General features: G+C 40.6%; 1 protein-coding gene across 6 annotated transcripts in view; it reads left to right on the top strand.

Moving 5' to 3' along the window:
- Positions 1-23,143, top strand: part of UTRN (utrophin) — a 484,838-nt gene extending 461,695 nt beyond the window's left edge. For 3 of the 6 annotated variants that reach the window (XM_044917200.1, XM_044917204.1, XM_044917205.1), the window contains 5 exons: positions 8,219-8,377; positions 8,758-8,998; positions 11,702-11,810; positions 13,244-13,336; positions 18,918-19,267. In XM_044917200.1, the coding sequence (XP_044773135.1) occupies positions 8,219-8,377; positions 8,758-8,998; positions 11,702-11,810; positions 13,244-13,336; positions 18,918-18,979 (664 nt within the window). In that variant the 3' untranslated portion in view covers positions 18,980-19,267. Of the gene's footprint in view, positions 1-8,218; positions 8,378-8,757; positions 8,999-11,701; positions 11,817-13,243; positions 13,337-18,917; positions 19,268-21,099 lie in introns of those variants that run through there. The other 3 variants (XM_044917202.1, XM_044917201.1, XM_044917203.1) reach the window with 3 other exon arrangements.
- The last annotated feature ends 2,563 nt before the right edge of the window (positions 23,144-25,706 follow it).

The following is a 25,706-nucleotide window of genomic DNA, read 5'->3' as shown; positions in this document are numbered from 1 at the left end:
AATCCTCTTCCTTCTGCTGGCTCACTTTGTCTCCATAATCCCTGCCATTTAACAACTATGACCCACACAAGCTTGGACGTATACTCCCCACTCTTCATTGAAAAGTGTTATTTCCTCTGCCAGTATTTTATTATATTAGCAATGAGGAAAAGTCTCGTTGACTTTAGAAAAATACCTAAAAAAAAAACTTTCCAGGCAATTATTTTATCTCTGATTATCCTACTATTGTGTGTCATCTTGCTTTGGAGCTTTTCCCCTTTTTGTCCCCCCTCCTTGGGATTAACATTTTTGATTTTGCATGATGTCTGAAAGATTTCAGTAGTGTCAGGTTTACTTGACTTAAGTAGGTTCACTGTTGTTTGCATCTGGTGGGAAGCTGTAAGTCAGCCAGGAAAGTTACAGAACGTAGTACTCGGCTCTTTTGTACTAAAAAAGACCATGAAGAGAGCCAAGTTGCAGTAGCTTAAGCACTCTAAATGACAAACATTTTAAAGAATTTAAATTTGTTTTAATTATTTTGGTTTTAATTATTATTTTTCATTTCATCTAATTCTTTGGCTGTTGCCAACCTTGTGGAAATTATGTTGATTCAGGGGATACTCGAGATACCTAACTGCTTTATATAAAATACATACTAGTAGCTAAGTATGAAACAAGCTTTATAAATATGTTATTATCTTGGCTTGGGAATCGTTTCATATTCATAGTACATGAATAATAATGTATAAATCACTACTGTATTCTTGTAAAGTATTAACATGCTAATGTTTGAAATTTAAAAACCTCCTGACATTTTTATTTATAAGCTTAATGATAGTAAACCAGTTTTTAAAATATTGACAGGGAACTATTCCATATTAGAGTGCTTAAGCTACAGGAAGTTTGTAAGCTATTTGGTAAACAGAGCCGTTATAGAAATTAATTTGTATATACTTACAATTAACTAAATTAGATTCAAATGAAAACAAAAGGCATACTCAAACTCCATCATGCCCTCGTTACTCTACTTCATCTTACTATTATCTATGTTCTTGGGGTAATTTATTTTATTGTATTTGTCAGATGGTGTACAACTCTGTATCTTTTCCAAACTCTACATTCAGTAAAGTCATTAGCTTGAAATTGGCCTTGATGAAAGTATTTAAACCATAGAAATTGCAAAAGCTACAATTCAGGGCCCTTTTATTCCTTTTTTTTTTGGAAGGCTCATTAAATGTTTATCAGCATACCACTGCCACACAGCCAATGCCGTAAAAGTCCACAGATGTAAATACTATCCCCATGAATCTTACCAGCTAGAGAAAGATCCATTGATAAGTGTTTTTAGAGGAAGAACATGGGGTAGGCATTTTTTTTTTAAGATATATTTATTATTTTGAGTGGGGGGTGGAGAGACAGAATGCAAGCAGGGGGAAGGACAGAGGGAGAGAGAATCTCAAGCAGACACCCTGCTGAGCTCAGAGCCCAACACTCAGGACCCTGAGATCATGACCTGAGCCAAAACCAAGATGCTCAACCGACTGAGCCATCCACGTGCACCTGGAGGGCATTACTGATAGACAAATGAATGACCCCCCCCCCCCGAAGAACTTCACATCCTAATCCCTGAGAGCTATGCATGTGTCACTTTATATGACAAAAGGGACTTTGCACATGTGATTAAGTTAAGAATCTTGAGATGGGGAGATTATCCTAGATATTTAGGTGGACCCCATGTAATCCCATGAGTCCTTATAAGAGGGGGGGGGAGAGTCAGAGAAAGATACAGCCATGGAAGCAGAGGTCAGGTACAGAGAGATTTGCAGATGCTATGCTGCCGGCTTTAAAAATAGAGCGATGCAGGTGGCCTCTGGGTACTGGAAAAGGCAAGAAACAAATTCTCCCTTAAATGTAATATTCAATTAAATTAACAGCATATGAATGTATTTATTGGCCACTAAAGAGAAATCATTTTCCAGTCACTGGTGCATTCATATTTTCTTAGGGACTATGTTAATAAATCTTATTTTGATAAAGCCAATCCTGGAAGTCCTTTGCTCTTTCACAGTTTGACTTACTGAGTATTCTGGGGTTCTTTTCCTGTGACATGGCAGTGATTCTGCCACTCGAGTGAGGTTGCAAACAAGGACTCTGAACCCTTGAAGCCCTATGCTGGATCGGGAGTCCACGGGTTTGACTTGGAGTGGTCACCTTTTCTCACTTCAGTAGGTAATATTTACTTATCTAAGCATTTCCACTTTATTGACTTGACAAAGTGAGTATTACACATACTATAATAAATACCTTTCCTCCCAGTGGAGAGAGCCTTACAATGAGGATTCTTCTTACCTCCTTTGGGCTGATGGTGCTCCTCAGAATTTGTGATGGAAGGGTTAGGAACCAAGCCCCACTATTTATTTCTCTGACTGTCCTTCTGTGTCTCCCCATCTAATAATTTAGCATCTTGGATCACAAGATACAGGAAGAAATCTTCACTGCTCTTAATAGGATGCTGTGCTGTTCCTTCTTTGCTTTCAGCTTACTTGTTACCTATAGGACCTTACTATAGTAGCAGGAAGTATGCAACATACTCCAACCCTGGCCTTTCCCTGGAAATTTCCTAAAACCCCGGCATTGACAGGGTCATAACACAATCCTGAGATAATCGAGGACAGTTTTCAGTCCATTTTCTGAGCGAGGGTTCAGGGGCTTCCCAAGGAAGCCTTGGCTCTTCTGCTTCACTCTTAGGTCTATCATGAGGCAACCAGCATCAAAATATTAGCAATTTGTATTGTTGTTGGGAAAAATTGAAAGCTAACTCGGAGTGCCTTAAGCCAAAAAAAAAAAAAAAAAAAATTAATATTTAGAAAACTTCTACAATATATTTTGGAATTTTTCTCATTCCTGAATTCTCAACCTTTCCTCCAGGTCCTTTTGCGTGGAGGTTTTGTTATCCCAATAGGTCATAAAGATATCATTAGGTTTCTCTTGAATAACAACAGGAATGATACAAAAACAACCACCATCTCTCCGTCTGTGAATAGCGTACTGGGAGCCAGGCACCACTCTAAGCAGTTTGCCCATCTTTGTTTCTTTAATCCTTGTAGGACCCCTTGAGATGCTACTCTTGTTTCTGTGACCACCATTTTACAGATGAGTAATTTGAGGCCCTGAGAGGTTAAGGAGCTTGCCCAGGGTCTCACCCTCCGGAAGTCGTGGGATTCAGACCCAGGCAACCTCCGCTGCGTGGGAAGGGAAGGCTTCCCAGACGGGAGCACTGCAGTGGGGGTGAGGATGGGTGGGGTCAGAGCACCTGCAGTCCTCCTTGAGGTCATCCCTTTCCTTGTCCCAGTCCTGCCCATTCTCCATCCACACCTTGGCTTCACAGTCCAGACCTAATTAGAGGATTTTGTAATTCAGTACGTCCAAGACTGATCTACTAAATGTGGTTTGGGATGATCTCAGCCATAGGTGATAAAAGAAATCCTTATACTTTCGGGTGTGAATTTTGAGATTTGAACTTGTGATTTTAAATTACCCAAGGTCCTTTTAGTCATTTGTATCTTCAAAAGCAACCATCCTACCCTGCAGTTCGAGCATTTCTCTGTCCCTCACATTGGTCTGTGGAACCAAGTGCCTGACTCCCAACAGCATTCATCCTCTGTGAAGCTGGTTAATTCATTGTTGCATTCCCATGCATCACGGGCGGCTGCCTCCCCAACCTAGACATGAATCAGTCTCATAGCTACTCCCCCACATAGACCCAATTCCCAGTGCTCCCTTTCCTTCTGAAAGTCTGCCTCTAGACAATTTAAAAAGGCATGAATTTTGAGGATATTAATTTTCTTCAAAGGAAGAATTGAACATCCATGACTCAAACCGAAACAGGACCCAGGATAGTCCTGGAGAATCTCAGTAGCAGGAACTCAAGGACAGATCCTTAGACCACTACCATTAGGATGTCTCCCTCCATCTGCCACCTGCCCTTGAGTGACACTGTCTTATGTGGAAAGATCAAACTTGGATCTGGTTGGCACTGGCATTGCTGTCTGGAACAGAATAATCCTTGAGAGGAAGGAAATTATTGTTATTTTTATTTTTATTTATGTCCTGCCTACTTTCAAAAGGCCATTGAATGACTCACAGTTCTTTCATCATCTGATATGTACTAATTTTGTAATCTAGATAGTGTTTACTCTGTGCTATTTAAATATAGTATAATTATTTTCCACTTAATGGTATTTCAGTGGTGCAGACTTATATTTTTGCAACCTTTCTATTTTAGCACTATTGACATTTAAAGGCCCTCATCTGGTGCCTCATGTACTATCTGTATTTAAAGGGTATGCTCTTGGTTTTTACTATATATAATTAAGAACTTGAGTGTATTTATATTTAATTTTTAGGCCTAATAATCTGTGAGAAATAACGCTAAAATCGTATGTTATACATAAACGATTTTTTTTTAGAAGTTGCCTTAAATCCCTTTCAGATACCTCAGTGAAAGAATGTAATGATAGTGGTGATGATGGTGATTATAAGTTAAACCCTATCAACTCCCCAGAAGAAATGAAGCTATATCAATGTTTACAACAAGATATATCTCAGATCTAATTTTGACTTGTTTGTGTATATATTTGTTTCACTGTGGCTAGTCCCCAAATCTTGAAAACAGAAATTTAGTTGGTGCTAATATTGAGCACTGAGTATATTCCCCAAGTCAGACGCTTGCTGGCATGAATGTTCTCAGGGCCTCAGTGGTCTGATGGTACCTTGTGACAGGGGAGGAGCTCCGGGCTAGGATCCATGATCATCATAGACCTACCAGATGGCTTACGGGACTCAAGTTTTGCTTTGGCTCTTCCTGTCCTTATTATATATTTTTTTTAACTTTTAGTCCTTAATTTCCTTTTAGGTGAATTGTTCATAGGAATCATATGATTGTTTTTTTTAACCAAAGTGGAAATCAGTTTACCTCTCATTTATTGCAATGCCTGAGATTAACATCTACTTTTGTTCTATTTTGCATTATCCTTGCTTGTTCTTTCTTTCTTCTGCTTTATGGACAAAGTGGTTTGCTGGACATTTCCTTAGTCTGGCTGGTCACAGGAATGGCGGGGTTAGACCCTAGACATTGCTTCTTAGCCTTTTGACATTAGATATTATAGAGAGCAGGAGGCTAAACCTTTTGCTTCTTTTGTAAGAGTTATTGTTTTGTTTTGATTTCTGGCTGATTGCTTGTGATGCTTTATCCTTAAAATAGAGAAAGTTCATGGGGCGTTCTCTTTTGTTATGATTATTATTATTTTTTTGGATACTCAGTCCTTCTAGTTTCTATACATTTTTTTTCAGCCCAAGAAATATTTACACAATGTTGCATTACACCCTTACTTTGCTATTTCTTTATTTTATGCCCCCTGTATCTTCATGCTTTATATTTTTCCTCTCCACATTTTAGATCTCTACTTCTTATCCTTTCTCACTATGACTTCTCTCTCCGCCTGAACTGGATAAAGTGCCTCCAAACCCTGGCAGTGGTGAGGATCACTGACTTAGAGTCTTGCCATCCTTAGCAGCTAATTGGTGTCCCAGTGTGTTGATGTGTTAGCCTGATAGCCAGCTTCTGCCCTTTCATAATAGTTAGGGTTAGTGGGGCGCCTGGGTGGCTCAGTCGGGTAAGCACCGACTCTTGATCTCAGCTCAGGTCTTGATCTCAGGGTCGTGAGTTCAAGTCCCACGTTGGGCTCCACACTGGGCATAGAGCCTATAAATGAATGAATGAATAATGAATGAATGAATTGGGTTTAGGGTATTGGCCATATATTTCCCATCAGGAAAATGCCCGCCCCTCACACACACACCCTTTCTGTCTGATTTAGCTACATGGGCAGCCCAGGGGCGTTTAAACGTGCCTCCCTGCAGTGCCGCTATGCCTGTTCCGTCCTCTTATCCTCATCCTTCCACAGTTAGGAGCAAGCATGCGATTCTTCTAGAGGCTCCTTTAATTTATTTTTCAGTGACACTGCATTTTCTCAGAAAGGTAATCAAAGGGTAGCTTATTTCAGTCTTTATCCCATCCATGGTCCTTATTTCCCGTTTCTCACTGTGTGGAAAAGGTCCTACTCCTCTCCCCACTGAAGTTGATAGTAGAAGGACGGTGAGGTTCGATATCGATGTTTATATTGTGATCCTAACCAAAGTGCATGACCTTTATTTTTCTAAATGTCTGTCCACACACACTCTCTCCATATATACATTTAGAGAGAGGGAGAGGTTACCAATAAAGGAAGCAAAAGAAATGGATCAGCAGTTCATCTGAACCCTTGCTTTGGCAGGCGTAACACTCATTTTGCTCCTTTGCTTCATCGTATCATTCTGATCTCAAGGCTCAGGACGCACCTTTACTATGAGTTCACTAACTCTCAGACACAATTTCAAGTCCCCTTTTCATCACAGTAAACTGTGATCCCACAGGGTTGCATTTTCAGATTGGACTCCGAGGAATCAGAGGTCTTACCTCGTGTATCGAGTGTTGCTTGTCAGCTGCCGGGTGCCAGTCCGAGGTCCCAGACGGCCACCACCGCTCCCCAGACTCTCTGGACCGCAGTAGGCTGTGCTCTGACCCTGTGCACAGACGAGGGCTCTAAGGGACACTTGCAGTCACATCACTGTCGGATGAGCTAGTACAGTTATGCCATAGCTCCATTTTATACCCTCAGAGCTGCTTACATGTTGTTTTTCTGAAGCCCTATCCTGTAAACCCCCATAGATCCCAGGATTTGTTTTACCAAACCCTATGAAAGCAGACCAGGTCCGATCTGCTGAAGTCTTCATTCCACAGCTAGCGCCTCCAGCTGGCTTGAGCCAGGGGTCTGTCCCTTGCACGATTACAGGGAGGTCTGACTGGATCTCCCTATAAAGGAAGAGAAGGGCTCCCAGGCATGCTGTTGAGCACTTCCTTCTCAAGAATGTACCAGTTTTGTCTCTCTCATTATGCTTCTGTTTCTGTCGATCGTTAGATTCGACCATGCAATTGATATGTCTAATTCATTAGACGAGTAGTTAGAAAAGTAGGAGAGTCTAAGTTAAGTACCTGTAGTTTCTTGTTTTAGTGCAAAATGATTGATCCTAGTGAGGACATGCTGATAATATCAAGTAAAATATCTGCAGATATTTTATAAATATCTACAGTTAGAATTTTTGCTATGTTATTTAAATGAAAGAATATGAGGATTATATTCTTCCATTCTGTGGGTTACAAAGCATTACAAAATGGCTTTCAACAAAATGCTAAAGCCAGTGAAATCAACTTAGGCCTTAGTCCATGTGGGCTGCTATAACACAGTATTAAAGGCCGGGCAGCTTAGAAACGACATTTATTTATCACAGTTTTGGAGGCTGGGAAGTTCAAGATCAAGGTCCTAGCAGATTTGGGGTCTGGTTAGAGCCCTCTTCCTGGTTCAGAGGTGGCTCTCTTCTTACTGTGTTTTCACGTGGCAGGGAGGGGGAGCCAGCTCTCTGGACTCTCTGTTCTAAGGGCACTCATCCTATTCATGAAGCTCCACCCCCATGACCTTAATCACCCCCTAACGGCCCCACCTCCAAGTACCATCACACTAGGATTTAGGCTTCCACGTATGAATTTGAGGGGGGGTCTACTGTCTAGTTTATTTTTAATTAAGTCTTTTCATCTACTCATTTGGTATTCAATTGCTGATTTTGCCTAAAGTATCTTTTCTATTAACTGTATAAGTGGTGGACCTTCTTCGATACCTCTGCTGAGTAGAATCTCTCCTGAGGTTTGTGATACATACAGGTTAGTCTAAGGCAAAGCATGAAGTGTTGGTATGTGTAGTACACATACCTTTTAGATAAATATCTTCCTGGATTTTTTTTTTTTTTAAGATTTTATTTATTTGACAGAGAGAGAAAACACAAGCAGGGGGAGTGGCAGGCAGAGGGAGAGGCAGAAGCAGACTCCCTGCTGAGCAGGGAGCCCGATGCAGAACTTGATCCCAGGACCCTGGGATCATGACATGAGCTGAAGGCAGACGCTTAACCAGCTGAGCCATCCAGGCGTCCCCTTCCTAGAAGTTTTAAAGGGACGTTAGAGGGACATTGAGCTTTAAGGCAGACGTGGCCCAGCCGCCATCCGCATCCTCATTGTTTCTACTTTCCTTACAACTGGAGACATCGACCGCCAGACGTGCGCCTCAGTGTGTCCGTTTTGTCTCCCTAGGGAGGATGAGCATGCCCTCATCCAGCAGTACTGTCAGACGCTTGGAGGGGAGTCCCCAGTCAGCCAGCCCCAGAGTCCAGCTCAGATCCTGAAGTCGGTAGAACGGGAAGAACGTGGGGAACTGGAACGGATCATTGCCGACCTGGAGGAAGAACAAAGGTGCGCCTGACCTGGGAGAGGAAGCTATGTCCCCCTGGGCAGACTTCTGAAGGGAAATTCTTGAAAAATACTTTCAAGATGATCCCTAGCCATTCTCTTTTCAGAAGTGTTTTCTAAGAAATCCAGGTGGAGTCAAAGTTTTCGAGGAGGTTAACAAGCTGGGGCATGGGCTGCAGATCACACATGTGAGGTTTCGCGGGTGACGTCTGTCAGAACACCTGCTTAAAGCTATAGTGTTGTTCGCGCTTACTCGTCTCACTGTTAATACATGTTTTTACCTAAAAAGAAAGGAGCCCGAGTTAAACCTGGAGCTCGTGGGCAGTTTCAGAGAGAAGACGATGCACGCAGTGGTGATTCCGGTTTTTCCTTTTCTGCATTAGAAACCTGCAGGTGGAATATGAGCAGCTGAAGGAGCAGCACCTGAGAAGGGGTCTCCCCATCGGGTCACCTCCAGAGTCTGTTGTGTCTCCTCACCATACATCTGAGGACTCGGAACTTATAGCAGAAGCAAAGCTCCTCAGGCAGCACAAAGGTCGGCTGGAGGCTAGGATGCAGATTTTAGAAGATCACAATAAGCAGCTGGAATCTCAACTCCACCGCCTTCGCCAGCTGCTGGAGCAGGTAGAGTGTGTGGAACTCGGGGTGGCGCCCACACCCCCTCCCAGCCCGTCCATCTCCCTGGGGGTGGGGGGTGGAGGTCCAGCATCAGCAGAGAGGCTCAGTGGCGCCTCTCACCTCCATGCTTAATTTAGACTCTTCTAATGGAAGCATCCCAACCCCCACTGGCTCCCAGAGTGTGTTTGCCCTACTTAAGGTGGAATTTCCCATTCTTCTGTAACACGGAAATCTGTCTCAGCTCTGAATACTTTAAGGGAAAAGACCCTGTAACATACATCTGCGTAAATTACATGTGGGACCACTGTAGAGATTAAAGGGAAGGAAGCTACTGGAGCTCTGTATGCTAAAGCCTTTTGTCCAGGGAGCTATTTTCGTGAAATTCAGTAACAGATGTTTATTAAGGTGCAGCTATCGTTTCCTAACATCAGGCCAGTTTTATGGCAATTGCTTGCACACTTTCTTGACAATAAGAAATACAACTTACATTATGATGAATGCATACCTGTGTGATGAATACAACATAATAATTGCCATTATAAAGATCTGTTATTTTCTATTTTTTTAACTTCCTTCCTTCCTTCTTTCCTCCCTCCCTTCTTTCCTGTCTTCCTTCCTTCCTCCCTTCTTTCCTTCCTTCCTCCCTCCCTTCCTTCCTCTCTTCCTTCCTGTGTATCTCTTTCGGTGTACCTCCCTCCCATTTTTCATCTCTTTCTCTTTTCTTTCTTTGTGCTGGTCAGCACCTACCAAATCAATTTTATAGCTCATCAGTGGATAATAGCCCACAATTTTGAAAAATACTCTTCTTTGGGATATGAAAGAACCATCAGACAATTTTTGCCTTCTTCTTGCTTGCAGTCTTATTAGGGACCAAAACAAGATAGTACAATATACAACAAGATAGTATCGCACATAAAGGCAATACTATAGAGGACTAAGTACTTGATTACATTTAGCAGTTAAAGAATAGGAGTCGTGTCACAGAATTAGTCAGAAAGATGCCTTGGTAGCAGGTGCATATTGGGTAGAATCCCTACAGATGGGGCTAGACTTTCTCTTTCTTGAAGAATCCCTGACATCAACATTCATGTCATCTTTTGCCTTTTTCTCTGGCCTGTGCTGTGTGGGGCCCCAGGCAGTGAATAGGCAAGGCCTTTCTCCAGAAATGATTTCTCCAACCAAAGGCAGAAGCAGCTTTTTCTCCAGTGATCTCAAATGTCAGAAAACCATCTTGTCACAGTTGCTGTCAGTATCTTTTAACTTGTCAGAATCATTCAAAACAGTGTGATTTCTGCATTACCTACACAGCAGGCCACAGATCTCGCCTTTCAACCATAAACTTTTCTGTATGTCTGTCACTGTTTCAGGATTTGCGTCAGGCTGTTTTGGGGAATGCTTACTTTGGGTCTCCAAACTGTGCATCATTAGAAAACAGTAGTGCCCCTAGAGTGCCCCAAAGCCTGGCTTTCCCTAAGCCTTCTGGAATGTTTGAGTCTTCTCCGGTGCCACATTGTAAGCACTGTGAATTTGAAGTTTCTCCATGGTGCCTGTGTGAGGGATGAATTTTCTCTTGAAATCTCTGATTTAAAATATGAAATGTTATTGTTAACCTAGAGCAGCAATAGAATCTTTGCAGAAGGAAGCCGTGCTCGAAACCTTTATTTGCCATAGCCCATTGGAGAGCTAACAGCTCTTCTGCTTCCCTTACTCCCCTCCCCTCCCCTGACTCTCTCCATCGCATTAGATAGAGCTGCCTAATGGCTCATGTGCCTTCAGAATTGCACAGTAATGCTTTTAGAGATAGCTGATATCTAAATGGCTCGGTATATCCCAGACTGTGGACCTCTTATCTCTTCTTAATGATTTAGCATGAATGCCAGAAGTAGATGGAAAATTCACCTGATAGCAAAAACTGGCAAAACCACCAGACTTCAACTAATATAAATTTAATGGAAAAACCGGCATCAAAAACATTGTAATTTCTGCATTCCCTGTAAAATGGATCACATTGTCTAATTTGAGCACATACTTGTCAATGTGTCAGGCACCATTTCCAAGCTTTGTGCAGAGTAGATTTACAAAATGTTTGCTATATGTCAGATTCTGTTCTAATCTCAGTGGAAATACTAACTGATCAACCTCCTCACAAATTCCTTGGACACAGGCATTCTTTTTACCACCCCCAGTTTATAAATAAAAAATCCAAGGCATAGAAGGTTATAAAATTTGCTCAGAATTAGGTAGGTTCTGAGTGGTGGAATTTGAATTCAAGTACGTGAATCCAAAGTTGTGTCCTTACCTCTCCAGTGTTGCCTTTAAATATTGATTTAAATAAAGAAATGAGCTGATTTTGAAATTGGTAAATTTATTGTATGAGAAGCCATGCTCCTTTTTTAAAGATGAATGAAACCTTTTTTAAATTCACTTGGTTGAGAATCATAGAGAGAAAAATTGAGGGATGAAGCTGACACTGATAAATAAATCTCACATTATAACCAACCGAGCTCTTCAAGGAGCCCAAAATGAAGGGGATGGACCATCAGTACTCAGGGGAAGTACTGGTGATCTACCAAACTGATGAAAACAGGTATTGTCTGTGGCCAAAGAACTCAGTGTGATTTAATTATCCATGGAGGTTAGACACAAAAATGTTTCCCTTAGCAGTTGTTTGAGTCCTTCCTCTGCTTTAACCTCTGAATGCGATTGCAGCCTGAATCTGATTCTCGAATCAACGGCGTCTCCCCCTGGGCTTCACCTCAGCAGTCTGCCCTGAGCTACTCGCTAGATCCCGACCCTGGCTCTCAATTCCACCAAGCAGGTTGGTGTCCCCAAGAGCTGGCTAACTCCCCCGCTCTGCTCTGAGCTTCACCGTTTGTCTTTCATTTTATTTTTTTTTTAATTTTTAAAAAATATTTTAATTATTTATTTGACAGAGGGAGCTCAAGCAGGGATAGCGGCAGGCAGAGGGAGAGGGAGAAACAGACTCCCCACTGAGCAGGGAGGCCGATGTGGGGCTCGATCCCAGGACCCTGAGATCATGACCCCAGCCGAAGGCAGCCGCTTAACCCACTGAGCCACCCAGGCGCCCCTGTCTTTCATTTTAAATAGCGTTCTTACTCACCAATGCCTTAGAGCATAAAGAAAGGAGTTTCATATTCTCTTTGTGCTTAGCTGCATACAAAGACATTTTAACAACACCCAAAAAGCAAACATTTTAGAATATTCATCTATAATATATTTGCTTATATAATGTGTAGTAGTGGATTGAGTTTTGGCAAAAGATGAAAAAAGTGCTCTTTTCTTTTGGGATGAGCAACAATTTATTTTTTGCTTTGCCCTCAGAATGATTCTTTTTTTTTTTTAAATATATTTTCTGTCTCTAAAACTTATATTAGTACATATTCAGAATATAATCCTAAAGTATATTATACCAAGCATGGTTTTCTCTGCCCAGGTCTGGGAACTGAATATTCTGCTTTTTCCATGCTAGTCCCTATAGACATTGCCACCCATCTGAGGCCAAGGTCTCACCCAGCCTGTTGTTGGTGACAAAGGGGCTTGTCACTGCTGTTAGGAAGGGCTCTGTCAACTGGCATTCAGGAATGACATTTTGTTACTGATGAAGATTAAGTTGTAAAATTCTACTGAGGACCACATATTTTAACCAAATTAATTTGTTTATAAGATATCTTTTGCTACATTAGTCAGAAGAAAACCAAAAATATTAATGTTATTTTAATTGTTTTAAGTAAGTGAATTATTTTACTATTTATTGGTTATAGAATAAAAACCATCAAAGTGAAAAGTATCTTCTCAAACACCTCTAGATTTGTGGCAGCGTAAGCTAGCCCACGCCAGAATCTCCAAGAAGAAAGAAGGAAGGAAAAAGAAACTGAGAGGTTTTTTTTATATGAAAAAACACCTAGAATGCAAAATAATGGAATTCCATCTAATATGTTAAAATAATACAACCGCATTACTTATTTTTCACTCATAAATGTTCCCCTGGCACATGGAATCTTCCAACAGAAACATCTAAATACATTTTATTGATATGAAATTCTTTTACCAACAAATTGATACAAACATGGTTTTGGTATTATTCCCTAAAATTGTTGTTTTCAAGGAGAATGATTTTCACGTCGATGTTTAGAGGCCAGGATTAGTATTTTCTCCCGATGTTGGGTTTTGGTGGAAGGCTGGGACCATCCTTTCAAAACCGTCTGTTGTTCTTCTTCTCTGCTGTCACAGCAGCGGAGGACCTGCTGTCTCCCCCACACGACACCAGCACAGACCTCACGGAGTTTATGGAGCAGATCACCAGTACTTTTCCATCTTGCTGCCGTGAGTATGATCCCCACACCCCCACGACGCTGTTCCCTTCCAGGTCTTTTATCTTGCTTGGGGCCCTTTGTCTTCTTTGGTAAGAGCAAAAACCAATAGGAGAAAACAGGATTGAATATTATGAGAGACGATGGACTCTGAGAAACAAACTGAGGGTTCTAGAGGGGAGAGGGGTGGGGGGACGGGTTAGCCTGGTGATGGGTATTAAAGAGGGCACATTCTGCATGGAGCACTGGGTGTTATGCACAAACAATGAATCATGGAACACTACATCTAAAACTAATGATGTAATGTATGGGGATTAACATAACAATAAAAATTTTAAAAAAAGAATGGGTATTTTAATAAAAATGACAATTTAACATTTAAAAAAAAAAAAGAAATCAAACATTCTACATGTCGACAAAGCAAATGAAGCTCAGCCGAGATACCATCACGTCCCTGGGCAGCAGTGAGAGTCCTGCTCCTTGAGAGGTTTCATTGTGCCTGATGGATGGTAACGTGAAGGCAAACGAGACAAGCCCCTTTGTAAGAAGTTTCCTATCCGGGGCATACTCTAGTAAGAAATGTGTTATTACTTCAAAAAAGAGCTTTTAGCAGCACACCAAGCAAAGCATGAAAATAACCTTTTCTGGTGTAATTCCCTATCTTTTTTTTTTTTAAAGATTTTATTTTTAAGTCATCTCTACACCCAACGTGGGGCCCGAACCCGCAACCCCGAGATCAGGAGTCGCAGGTTCCAGACTAAGCCAGCCAGGCACCCCCACTCTCTTTGCTTCAGACATTGTTCGCTGATGTCATCAGATTCAGTTCCGGAAGGGGATTACTTTCAGATTTTTTTTTTCTCTTTTATTTTCTTTCTTCTGGTTTCTTTCCTCATGGAATCAAACAGTCACTGCATAAAGGCCAAATAACTGAAGGCATCACAGATTATGACCCTGTGACTTTTCCATATGAACTACCAAGAGCCAGAAAATAATCAAATGAAAGCAGTCCAAATCCCAGAGGAAATTACATAATGTTACTTACTGATTTTTTTTTTCCCAAACTTTTTGACTTCAGTCTCTTGTCACCTCACAGTGAGCTCTCACCAGAATAACTTGTGCTATTTCAAACAGAAGCTGCTTACTTGCATGCATGCATACTACTTGATGCTGCAGTTTATTTTAAATAATCTTTTAAAGAACTAGGAATATATTATTTGTAATTTTTAGGGTGGTTTCCTCTCAAATTGATTTTTAAATCTAGGCAGCCACGAAATTAAGGTTTTAGTATGTACATATACTACTATATGCATTATGTATGGTAGTACATATATGAAACAGCTTCTCCTATCACCCTTTTCCATCCTGTCCTCAGAAAATACCATCCAAAGTTATGAAGAAAGGCATTACCAGGAAGGTAGTTAAATAAGATATATTGACTTCATTTAAAAATATGCTTCAATGGGACGCCTGGGTGGCTCAGTCGTTAAGCGTCTGCCTTCGGCTCAGGTCATGATCCCAGGGTCCTGGGATCGAGCCCCACATCGGGCTCTCCCCTCTGCGGGAAGCCTGCTTCTCCCTCTCCCACTCCCCCTGCTTGTGTTCCCTCTCTCGCTGTGTCTCTCTCTGTCAAATAAATAAATAAAATCTTAAAAAAAATAAAAATAAAAATATGCTTCAACTTATACAACTCTACAGTTTATAAAAATGCTATCATTAGCAGGAAGTGAAAATAGCTATTTGAAATATAGTCTTCCCTGAATTTTCAGAAGTATTTGCCTAAAGGACATAGTACAGTTTCCACAAGCACATAAATATATTTATATTTGGGAATGTGTCATTTTCCATTCATTATCTGTGATTATACTCCTCCAAGTTTCCTGAACTGTACTTACTATATGTCAGTCCCCACACTCATTCCCCAAGAAACACGTGCCCACATGTGCAAATGTGTGTGCACACACACGCATGCACACACACTTGCACTTTTTTGGCCCCTAGAGTCTCACAAAGGCTGAAGAGGGTCAGTTGAAGCCCATATGCTGTCAGATCATTGCATCTGTGCTAGGCTCTCTAATAGCCACATAGATGAGCAGGTTACATCTTTGATACTAAGATTGGATTTTCTAGAGATTTTGATTCTGAGTCGTATGTTGCTTAATGGCTAGATAAGAACTCATCATAGTCACCATAAAACCTAGAATTTCAAGATTGTATTTCTAAATGGAATTACTTTTTAGTTCAGCTTAAATCCAAATACATTAATAATTAGTTAAGAACAAATTCTATAAATCAAAGCCTGTTTAGAAGTTTGCATTTAAATGTCATGATGGACATGTTCAATTTGAAAGTCATTTGGCAGTGAGAGTTAGGATAGGAAGTATGTTTAATTAAATGCTCTACAGTGACTATAGATGTGTAGTTTCCATATTAACATTTTTATATTAAAAACTCATGATGTATATTTTTTTAAAGTTTGTCATAAAGCAGTGACTCTTAAATCTTTTCCATAGGATATTCTTATATCTAGATATTATAAAAGACTAATCTTATTTTAGAAGAGAATGTAATTAAACACAAATAATAATCACAAGAATAAGGCAAAAATGAGTGAAAAAAGGAGATGAGTATGTTCATCTCATTTTATGGCCTCCCTTAAAGATAAATATAAAATTCCTATTGGTTGGAATCTCATTAACGATTAACAGATATCATTGGTCCCTGAGAAGAGTGTATACCTTCAGTGGGACCTACACGACAGGTTAAACTCCCACTTTGCCTGGTGCCCTCGCCACTCATGCCCTTTTGGGTTGTGAAGGTGGGTTGTGGAGCCCTAAGGTTCCTTCATGGGACACTGGCCCCATGTTCTCCTAGTCTTAAGTTTGTACATTCACAAATATTTAAGATTAATTATAATTTTTCGTGCATGAGAATTACTAGTCATATGTTATTTTGAAGAGTTCAAGTATATCCCATGTAAGAAATGATGATGACTGGTGTCTTTTAGAGTCCTCTGAATTTTACATCTTATTATTTTTGATTTCTGAAGTTCTGCTATTTGGCTTTAGTCTGTTCTTTTTCATATTTATATTCTATATTTTGCTTTGATAATATAAAAATCTCCAAGGTAAGAACAGTTTTCCCTAGAAATAAAGGGTGATTTTACTTATTTACAAAATTGATACATATTTTTTAAATTGCATCTAAAGTAATTAAACCTTTTAAAAATTGATGCAGAATAGAAATAGCACCTGACTTAGACTTTGTGCCCAATACATGTTTCTGAATTGAATGAATGAATGATTACATTTTCTAACCAGGAAGGCTTAATTGGTAAAGTTTCCCTAGGTAGTACGTAGAAGGTTTATAGGATTCATTTGCTTTGTTGCCCCTTTTAAGTTGCTCAGCTAGCAAATCTTTTAATAAACCTTTGCGTTCCCAAAGCTTCCTGACCACCTTTAGAGGATTTTTTAAGCAAATCGAATTGGCCGTCTCCCAATGCCAAACCAATCCCTTGAGCCCCTGTTACTAATGAGAACTTTAAAACTGCTTGTCACCAGCATTCAGTGAATTGATCTGCATGTTAATCTTGACTTTTGATCCTTTGTGGATTAAAAATTAGCATGGTCACAAGTGAATTTACACTCCTGGCAATCCTGGAATTAAAACGAAACTGTATTCATAAATGCTAATTGCATGAATTGCCTACTTAAGCGTGGCATTTTTTTTTTCTGAGTCTGTATACTGTAGCACATAGCACTTTAGAATTTCTGTCTCAAATTATCCCAGATGTTCCTGATCACATCCTTGAATTGTGGCCTTTTAAAGTCTTCTTTTAATTATTTACATTAAGTTTCAGAGCAGAGAGGAAAGTATTTTCATCTTTTCTTGACAAGGCGTTAATGAAGGGAATTTCATTGTGGTGCCCATTAACTAATGTACATACTAAAATTTTCACTGCTTGCTGTAACATTTCGTTTTATGTAAATTCCTCTCAGTTTTTTCATTTATGTCATCCAAATATACAGGATCCTAGGACTGAATATTTTTGGCTGACAGACCGTTAAAGGCTTTTAAAATTATTTTTTATCTACAGGCATATTTTCACTGTGAATTGCCCATGTTTATTAAACTTGAGTAACATTCATCATAAACTCAAAACCTACTAAAATGCAAGGATTTCCTGGTTTCTTTTAGAAATAGGTGTGTGCGGTTTGTTCAGGGGAGTTATCATAGCCTTTTATTTGATAAAAAGCTGTAGGGTTAGGGGCACCTGGGTGGCTCAGTTGGTTAAGTGTCCAACTCCTTCCTGAGCTCAGCTCAGGTCCCAATCTCAGGGTCATGAGTTCAAGGCCCGCGCTGGGCTCCACACTGGGTGTGGAGTCTACTTAAAATACAATTAAATAGATAAATAGCTATAGGGTTAATGATGCTGATTTGGAGCAACATGGATTTGCTTTCTGGTTGGGGTTGGCTGTTTGTTATGCAGAAGAGAAGTGTAGGTGTCTGTGGTGTACTTAATCCTAAGGCAACGGAGCGCTCCCTCCGTGTAGCTCAGTGGGAAGGACAGCCACTCTTGTGTTTTCCTGCTGTAACTTGTGTATCTGGTAGGAATAGGCTGGATTTTAGCCTCATTCTTCCCCCAGGTATGGTGGGGGCTCACACTTTCCCTCCTGGCATCATAAAGTTGCCCTTCTTGTTTACTCTGTTTTTCTCACAAAGCACCCACTGTGTGGTCATGGAGCTCTCATTTCTTTCCCCTCAGCACAAAAAAATGAGAGATGGAAGGAATGCAACATGATAGATGATTAGGGACAATTCTTATTTGACCCAGAACAGATGTTACCATCCGGGGGGGTGGGGAGCAGAACATCCCCTGACCCAGCTGCCTGTGCCCACCCTCACAATGCCCACCCGATCAATTCTGCTGACCACGCTTTCTGTAACCAGGAAGGAATGGAGCTGCTCAGCTGCAAAGGCAAATCTGTCACCATAGTCCACCTTCTCCAGCTGGGCCCCTCCAAGGCACAGTGATTAGCCTAAGTGCTCACGAGACAACCGAGGGTGCGGCCAGCGCTTTGTTGGAGGCAAACACGTTGCCACCAGTTTCCTAGGCCTTTGGGGCCAGGGTGAGCCAAGATGGGCAGAAACTGAAGACGCATGCCTCTTCATTTCCTTGTCACCTGTTAGTCAGAATTTGTGCTGTTCAGCAAACTGTGCAAAACTTGCTCTGTTCAGAGACATAAACCAAATATATGGCATGATTTCAATAGGAAATTTTGAGATTTTTTTTTCAAAACTAATTATTCACTGATGCTTTGGTGTGTACTTATTTGAGAGACCCAGCATGTGTTTTGCATATTTTGGTAGAACTTTTATATCTTAAAGGACATAGAATATGAGAAACTAGGGAAAAGAAACTAGTCTAGCCAAAACAAAAAAAAAAACAAAAAAACAAAAACCTGTTTCTTATTTTCTTATTAGCACCCATTTAACAGCTGGGAGCTGGGTACACCCCCAGTTTTGCATGCCCCAGATGGGGAGTCAGCAAGGCGACCAGAGGGCCTTCAAGTGATTTCTGTTTTTTTCTCTTTCAGCCAATCTACCCAGCAGGCCACAGGTAAGAGTTAATGGGGTTGACTGGCTCAGGGGTTGTTGATCACAACCTAGAGTAAGCAGATGAACTGCTTTTGATTTTAGTGCTAGACATTATTCCCCATGTAAATTAGCAAACTTGCTTGACATTTAAATGTTAATTCTGTCAGTCCGGGGAGGGGAAACCCCTCTCAAGCCAGTTCTTCCAGAAGCCCCAAAATACCAACCGCCTGATCCTTTGTGTTCCAACACTTTTCACTGGCCCCATGTGTACTGTGCAAAGCCACTCTGGGTAGATCTGGCTGACCCCTGTTCTCCCAAATTTGTACTTAGGGCAGCTATCACAGAACATTGACTTAAAAATAGTGACTGCAGCGGTACCCAAAGTGGTTTTGTTACTTTGAGGGGGCAGACGTGTTGATTTTTCTTTTAGAAGTTTGCTGAGGAGGCGAGGGGAGGGATTTACCGAGAACGGTCGGCAGCCATACCTTTATACCCGGCGGTGTTTTCCTTATCAGGAACGCTCAGGGCTAAGGAGCCGCAAGACCACAGCCCATCTTTGGAGAACATTTTCTTTCCTGAACTTGTTTATGAATCTTTAACCTTCTGATGTTGTCATTGTCTTAATGGCAAGAGGGTCTGGGGTCTTCATGAGAAGCACAGACAAGTGGTCTTTAAAACCCGGAGGGAAGAAAAGGAAATCTCAAGTCAGTCAGCAGGTGTGAGGTGTGAGCTCAGGAGATGTGAGGTGAGAGCTCAGTGAGGAACAGTCTTCTGATTGCTTGTGTTGTCTCAGTGAATTGGAAGCCAGGGCTTCAGCAGAGGGTGAGGATGGGAGGAGGTATCCTAGGTGTGAGAAGAGAGTGGACGATGTGCCCTAGCTGCTTGGAGATCAGGAGATCATGGACAGGGAGGTAGTGTGATGACGAGGCAGCATTCAGCATGACTTCTGGTGCCTGCCTATGAACTTAATGTGAGGCTATCTGCAAGGCTGTGTGTTATCTCCTGGCCACATTCAAGTTCATAAGCACAGGCACCAGCATCGGCGGAGTGTGGCATTTAACCAGAGTTGAAGTCATGGTTTGGCTGAGAGAGTGCAACAATTCAAGGGAAGAGGCAGATAATGCTGCCCCTGCTGATAATGATTGAACCAGGCATCTAAGCTTGGAGGGAAAGAAGTGATGACATTTTAGGTGCTGGAGACAGAAAAAATGGCGGGAGAGCAATGGATTGTGGTAGCAAAGGGTGGATGGAGTTGGGGGTCCTAATGGAAGTAAGTGGTAAAGTATGCGTAGTTGTCAGAACGAAGGATGATTGTAAATTGAAGTGGTGGAGGGGTTGAGGTATTGGTGATGGTCCATTTGGAAGTTTGCGTGGCTGACAAGGGTGGAGGACAGGTTCACTGGAGGAGAGGAGCTCGAGGAACTGAGAGGCCAGATTTTTGGAAGAATCATCTACGTGGGTATTGAAATCACTAAGATTTAAACATAGTTTTAGCTTGATGACAGTGAGCCATTCTTCAAAAGTAAGGGAACATGACCCAAGGGGTCAGAAGATGACTGTAGAGTGGGTGGTATAGTCTGATGGCATGAGATTCAAAGTCGAGTGGGGAGAGAGAGAGAAAGGCCTGAAAAAACATAGTGTGGACCTAGAAAGCAGTTATCCAAAATATATGAAGGGTATAGGAGATAAACAGTTATATGTGAGAAGGTTGTGGAGGAAGCTGGCTTCGGAGGAGATCCAGGTATTGATTAGAGCAAGCAGCTGTAGGATGCAGATAAGAACTGAAGGACATAGACTTTGATGATGATGGATGCAGCTGTTTGACATTCTCTTTAAAAGATTGGTGCCACTCCCCTGAGTGTGGCCCAGATTTAGATCTTCTCTGGCCTATGTACATTGGCCCTGGTTTCCAGCCTGGGCAAGAGAAAAGTCTTCCAAACGTCCTCTCTGTTGGCTGCAGTGATAATAAGCAAACTAGATGCCTTCAGCATGAAAGAGAAAGACCTCATCCTGGGCAGCAAAAGCCACAGGACAGTAGAGGGTCCCCTTCAAACACAGCAAAATGGGATTTGACTTGTTCTGAAAGAAGCACTTTTATTTCTCAGAAGAGTTGACAGGTCCCTCCTACCTGGAATGTTCTGTGTAAATGTTGTTCTGACAGGACTGTTCCCCTTCCTGCAGGCAATGTGAAGTATCCATCAAGCCAACCAACATTTCCTGACTTCCAGTATTGCCCTTTTCAGCAAATGCCAATTCCAAGTTCCATTTAATTAGAAGCTCCATGGCTCCTTGAAACATGCTGTTGAGCGCTGACTGTGTGTTCTACTGAAAGAGTAAACACTGACTATCCAAAGAGAAAAGGATATTTTGTTTTTATAATAATCATATATTATTGTTTATTGTCTTCTTCTTCCCTTTCTATGCAACTGTAAATTAATGAACAGAGTGGTATTTGGAAACGGTAATACATTTGTCACTGATTTGTATACTGTATACAGCATTGGGAAAGTGGGTGGGGGCTTTCTAATATGATACCGTCTTTTTAATAACCATGACAAAAATCACATAAGAATTAGAAAGCAGTGTTACATTTTTACATTCCTTCATATTAACCTTGTACTATAACTTCATTTATTTTTTTCCACTCTTTTACCATTATGTTTTGGTTATTTATAATTCATCAGCCCCATGACCAAATAGATGTCCTTGTATTTGTTTCCATGATTTGGCCAAATTATTAAGTTCATGTATTTTAGTCAAATATTTATGTATATGAATTGGGCTATATCTCTGTGTATACTGCTTAACTTTATTTGACATCATGCACTTCAGCTCTTTAGTGGCCACTTGGATAAGCACAGTGAAAGTCCTACGGGGCCTACTGACATTCCCATTAGGATTTCTTTCCTGCATTTATTTCCCTGCTCTACGTAAGTAGGTCTTGATTTCTTTATTTCATGTCCCAATCTATATGATAGAGGAGACTCAAAGCCGATTATAATCATCTCAAAGATCATTTCACCAAAGGTTACCCATTTAAGTCTAGTTTCATTTTGACATAGAAACAAAACGTGGGATAACGTTTCCTTAGTTGCAAAGTCTTGATTTTCATCATTAAATACACAGCAGACCTTTACTTAATTGTGCTACCAGGACACATCTTTGTCTTTAAGTCCCTTGAAGAGAATTTTATTTTTGTTTATGTATACGCAAGCCATTTGTAATTCTTGAAATTCCCAGTCGTTTTCTTTCTGACGGCAGACACAAATTTAATGCATGTTTCATGTTACCTTTTGGGTGAAGGATTACATTTTTTATTACTTTTCATTTGATCAATATATTTGGAAAGGATGTTTATCGAAAGCCTGTATCACTGCTTCCAGAGAAGAATGAAATTAATACTTAGATGGTGGAACCCCTGCCTGTACCTTTGAGTACATTCAGTTGGATGTTTGCTTCAGCTTCTGATTTAACATTTAATTGATTCAGTTGAAACATGTTACATAATCACCAAATGTAGAGAAAACCAAAAAAAAAAAAAAAAAGTGAAAATAATGTGTTTTGATTCAAGCATATGTGCGTTTAAAACATCAGGACATTTTAACTTTGGGTTCTCTTGACCTGGGATTTGGCCAGAAGGAGGCTTAAAGTTAGAAATTGCTATTCTTTTAGAATAGGTTGGGTGGGTTGGGGGGCAAGGGTGTCTATTTGCAGCATAGATATTTTGAGAAGAAAATTGTTTTATATAAGAGGAAAGCCATGACCACCTTTCTACCTCAGATCCATCTTCATCCATTGTGTTGGAAATAGCTTTATGCCGCTGCAGTCTGCAAGATATAGAGCTTTTATCGGGCCACATCAAACCCAAGAAAAGCACCTATTTAAAGAAAAAAAAAAAAAAACTTTCCCTGAACTCTGAACTACAAGTTGTAGATTTGGTGTCTTCCTTGTTCTTACTTTGAAAAAAATATGTATTCATTTTTTTTCGGCTTGTAATTGTGTGCAACAAGTCTTCTCTCTGCTATTAAGGAAAAGCTACAGAAAACACTACATTGTAACCTTCTAAGTAATAATAAATAAAAAAGAAATATATCACAGTAACAACAAGGGGAAATAAGTATGTAGTTCTTTTGAAATATGTGGTAAAGAACTAATCATAGACTATCATCTACTCTGGTTACATGTTGTATTTTTCATCCTGAATAAAAGTAATTTTAACACAAGATGACTTTGATATTCTTCAGCTGTGTTCATTGATAGACTCTGAGCTTTGAGTGTACATTTATGAAAATAAAATATAAAAAGAGCCTGTATACTGATAAATCTGCACGTTTTCCTCTACTTCCTCTCATACCCACTAACACATCGTTCCTCTTGTTCTCATTGTCTCATTCTTTCTCTGTGTTGCTCTCTTCTCTCCTATTTATATAATTCTCAATTTCCTTTACAAATAGAAAGCTCATAGATAGGGAAAAAATAATGTTGGATGTTAAAAACATGTACATGAAGCCCTATTGGGCTTCTGTTTTAGTAACTTAGGTGCTGTCGGTATTTACTTGATTACTCTTCCAAATCCACTTTTAGCCTCATGCCCTTAAATAATGTGCTTTTTACATGTGCACTGAATTTTAACCATTCTGGTAGTGGGTTTAATCCCTTCCTGAAGCCATCCCATGGGAAATAGTGCTGAGAATTGTATTACTTGATTCTAAAAGTAAAAGCTCTCTATGAAATAGAAAAATCTCCAAACATGTAATTTGTTAAAATAAAATGAATATATTCTAATGAATATACATTTCAAACATCTTGTCTACCCCAAAGTAATATTCACATTAAATATTCCTAAGGAAACAATTGTTGAGTTCCAGTGACCTCTTGAGTAGGTACTTGAAAATGGAAATGAGAACAGAAGAAAACGTTTTGTTTTTACACTAAACCTCAGCTTGTTACCTCTATCATTGAAATTAAGTGAACATTTTTTTAAAAGGGTTTATTTATTTGAGAGAGAGAGCACATGAGCCTGGGGGGGGGGGGGGGTGCAGTGGGGAGAGGCAGAGAATCTCAAGCAGACTTCCCCCCTGAGCAGGAAGCCCGAAGCAGGGCTTGATCTCACGACCCTGAGATCATGACCTGAGCCGAAACCAAGAATTGGATGCTCAACCGACTGAGCCACCCAGTTGCCCCTATATGTACATTTTTAAAGAATGTAGTTTGCTCTTGGATTTCTCCCCACCCACCCACTCGCCTAATCAACTGTTTCAGTCAACTTTTTCAGAGGCCTTTCTGAATTCATTAGTTGAAAATTTAATGTAAATACAGTAAGACACCACTAACTCCACACCGCTCAGCACTATAGGTAGGATCCCAAAACCTCATCGCCGTACAAAATCAGCTAGTGGTTTGGTGAGGTTCAGGAAATGATAGGAGTGAGCCCTTGAAGGAGGCCAAGAGCCAGTCCCAATCATGCTATGTCCACTCCCTGGGGTAGGAGTTTTCTGTTGGCACGATAATCGGTATGGCAACGAGAAAACCTCAGTGAGAAGCATGTCTTTAGCTCATGGGATGTGAGGTTCGGCTGATCTCGGCAGGACCCATCTGCTCACAGTTGGACTTGCCTGGATGTCTCGGGATGACTGGCTGTTGGAGGGGTGTGGGATGGCCAGACTGGATGGTTCTTTCACTCACTAGGGAGCTAACTGGGTATGTTCTCCTACACTGGCCCATGCTGGGGGTGCAAATGGAGGGCTTTGCTGAGAACCGGCACACCACCCGTTCTACTAAATCCTGTTGTCAAAGCCAATGGCAAGGCTAGGTATGGAGACTCGATCCCACCTCTTTTATGAGAGCAACTGCAAAGTCACGGTAGGGTGTGGTGTAGAGAGGGGCCATCAGGTTTCACGGTATGAACTTGGAGAGCGGTAAAGCAGGGCACTTAGGCCAAAACACCAAAGTGTTCATTTCCTTGGGCATTATGTCCACTGTCTCAATGGAATGGGAAAGGGGTGGACTTTTATAAGACATTCTTTGAAAACAAAGGTCAAGATCACTCCCTCCTCCCCAGGCTACCAATCCAATTTCATAAAGAGACACAAGTAGGAAAACTTGGCATGTCTCTGCCCAAAACTCTATGAGTGGGAGGAGACCTCAGGACTGATACTGAACTTAGAAAAATAAAAAATAAAAACAAAGAAAGCAGAAAACTAGATGAAAAATGGAATAGAAGGGATATTGTTTTAAACGGCTCAGGTTTGTTCAAACTGAATTATTAATTTTTAGTTGGAAGGACACACAATACATAAGAGGTTCTTCGCTTTGACCAAATGAGTAGACCCATGTGATACTGTGTCCCTGCCAAGCATTTGTTGAGAAGCATGCAATTTATTTGCACTTTCTATGAAGTTAACCAACCTGGCACTAATCTCTCATTTTGAAGGCATTCCAACTGGTGGCATAGTTTCATATTTTAGAATATTTGCAGGTATGCTCTGCTTAGATAGTCTTTTATAGACAGCTTATTTTTGGGGTACTCTTTGGAGTTTTGTATATGGGTAATTAGGAAAAATTAATTGACAGTTTGCCCTCAGCCTAGCTCTGTCCTCTTCCAGAAAGCACAAATGTTGAATTTGTAATTAAATGAGATGAGTTCCCAGGCTGCCGTGGGATGTAATTACAATTAGTTCCTGATACTACTTTTTTTTAGCCCACTTTTCAAAAGTATTAAAATAGTGATTTTTAAATTTTTACTTCAATTATTTTTTTAATTTGCATAAAATAAAATGACATTATAA

Source organism: Neomonachus schauinslandi, chromosome 8 (assembly GCF_002201575.2).
Source record: "Neomonachus schauinslandi chromosome 8, ASM220157v2, whole genome shotgun sequence".
In the NCBI taxonomy this organism is placed as follows: domain Eukaryota; kingdom Metazoa; phylum Chordata; class Mammalia; order Carnivora; family Phocidae; genus Neomonachus; species Neomonachus schauinslandi.
This window is presented reverse-complemented; position numbering and strand designations above follow the sequence as displayed.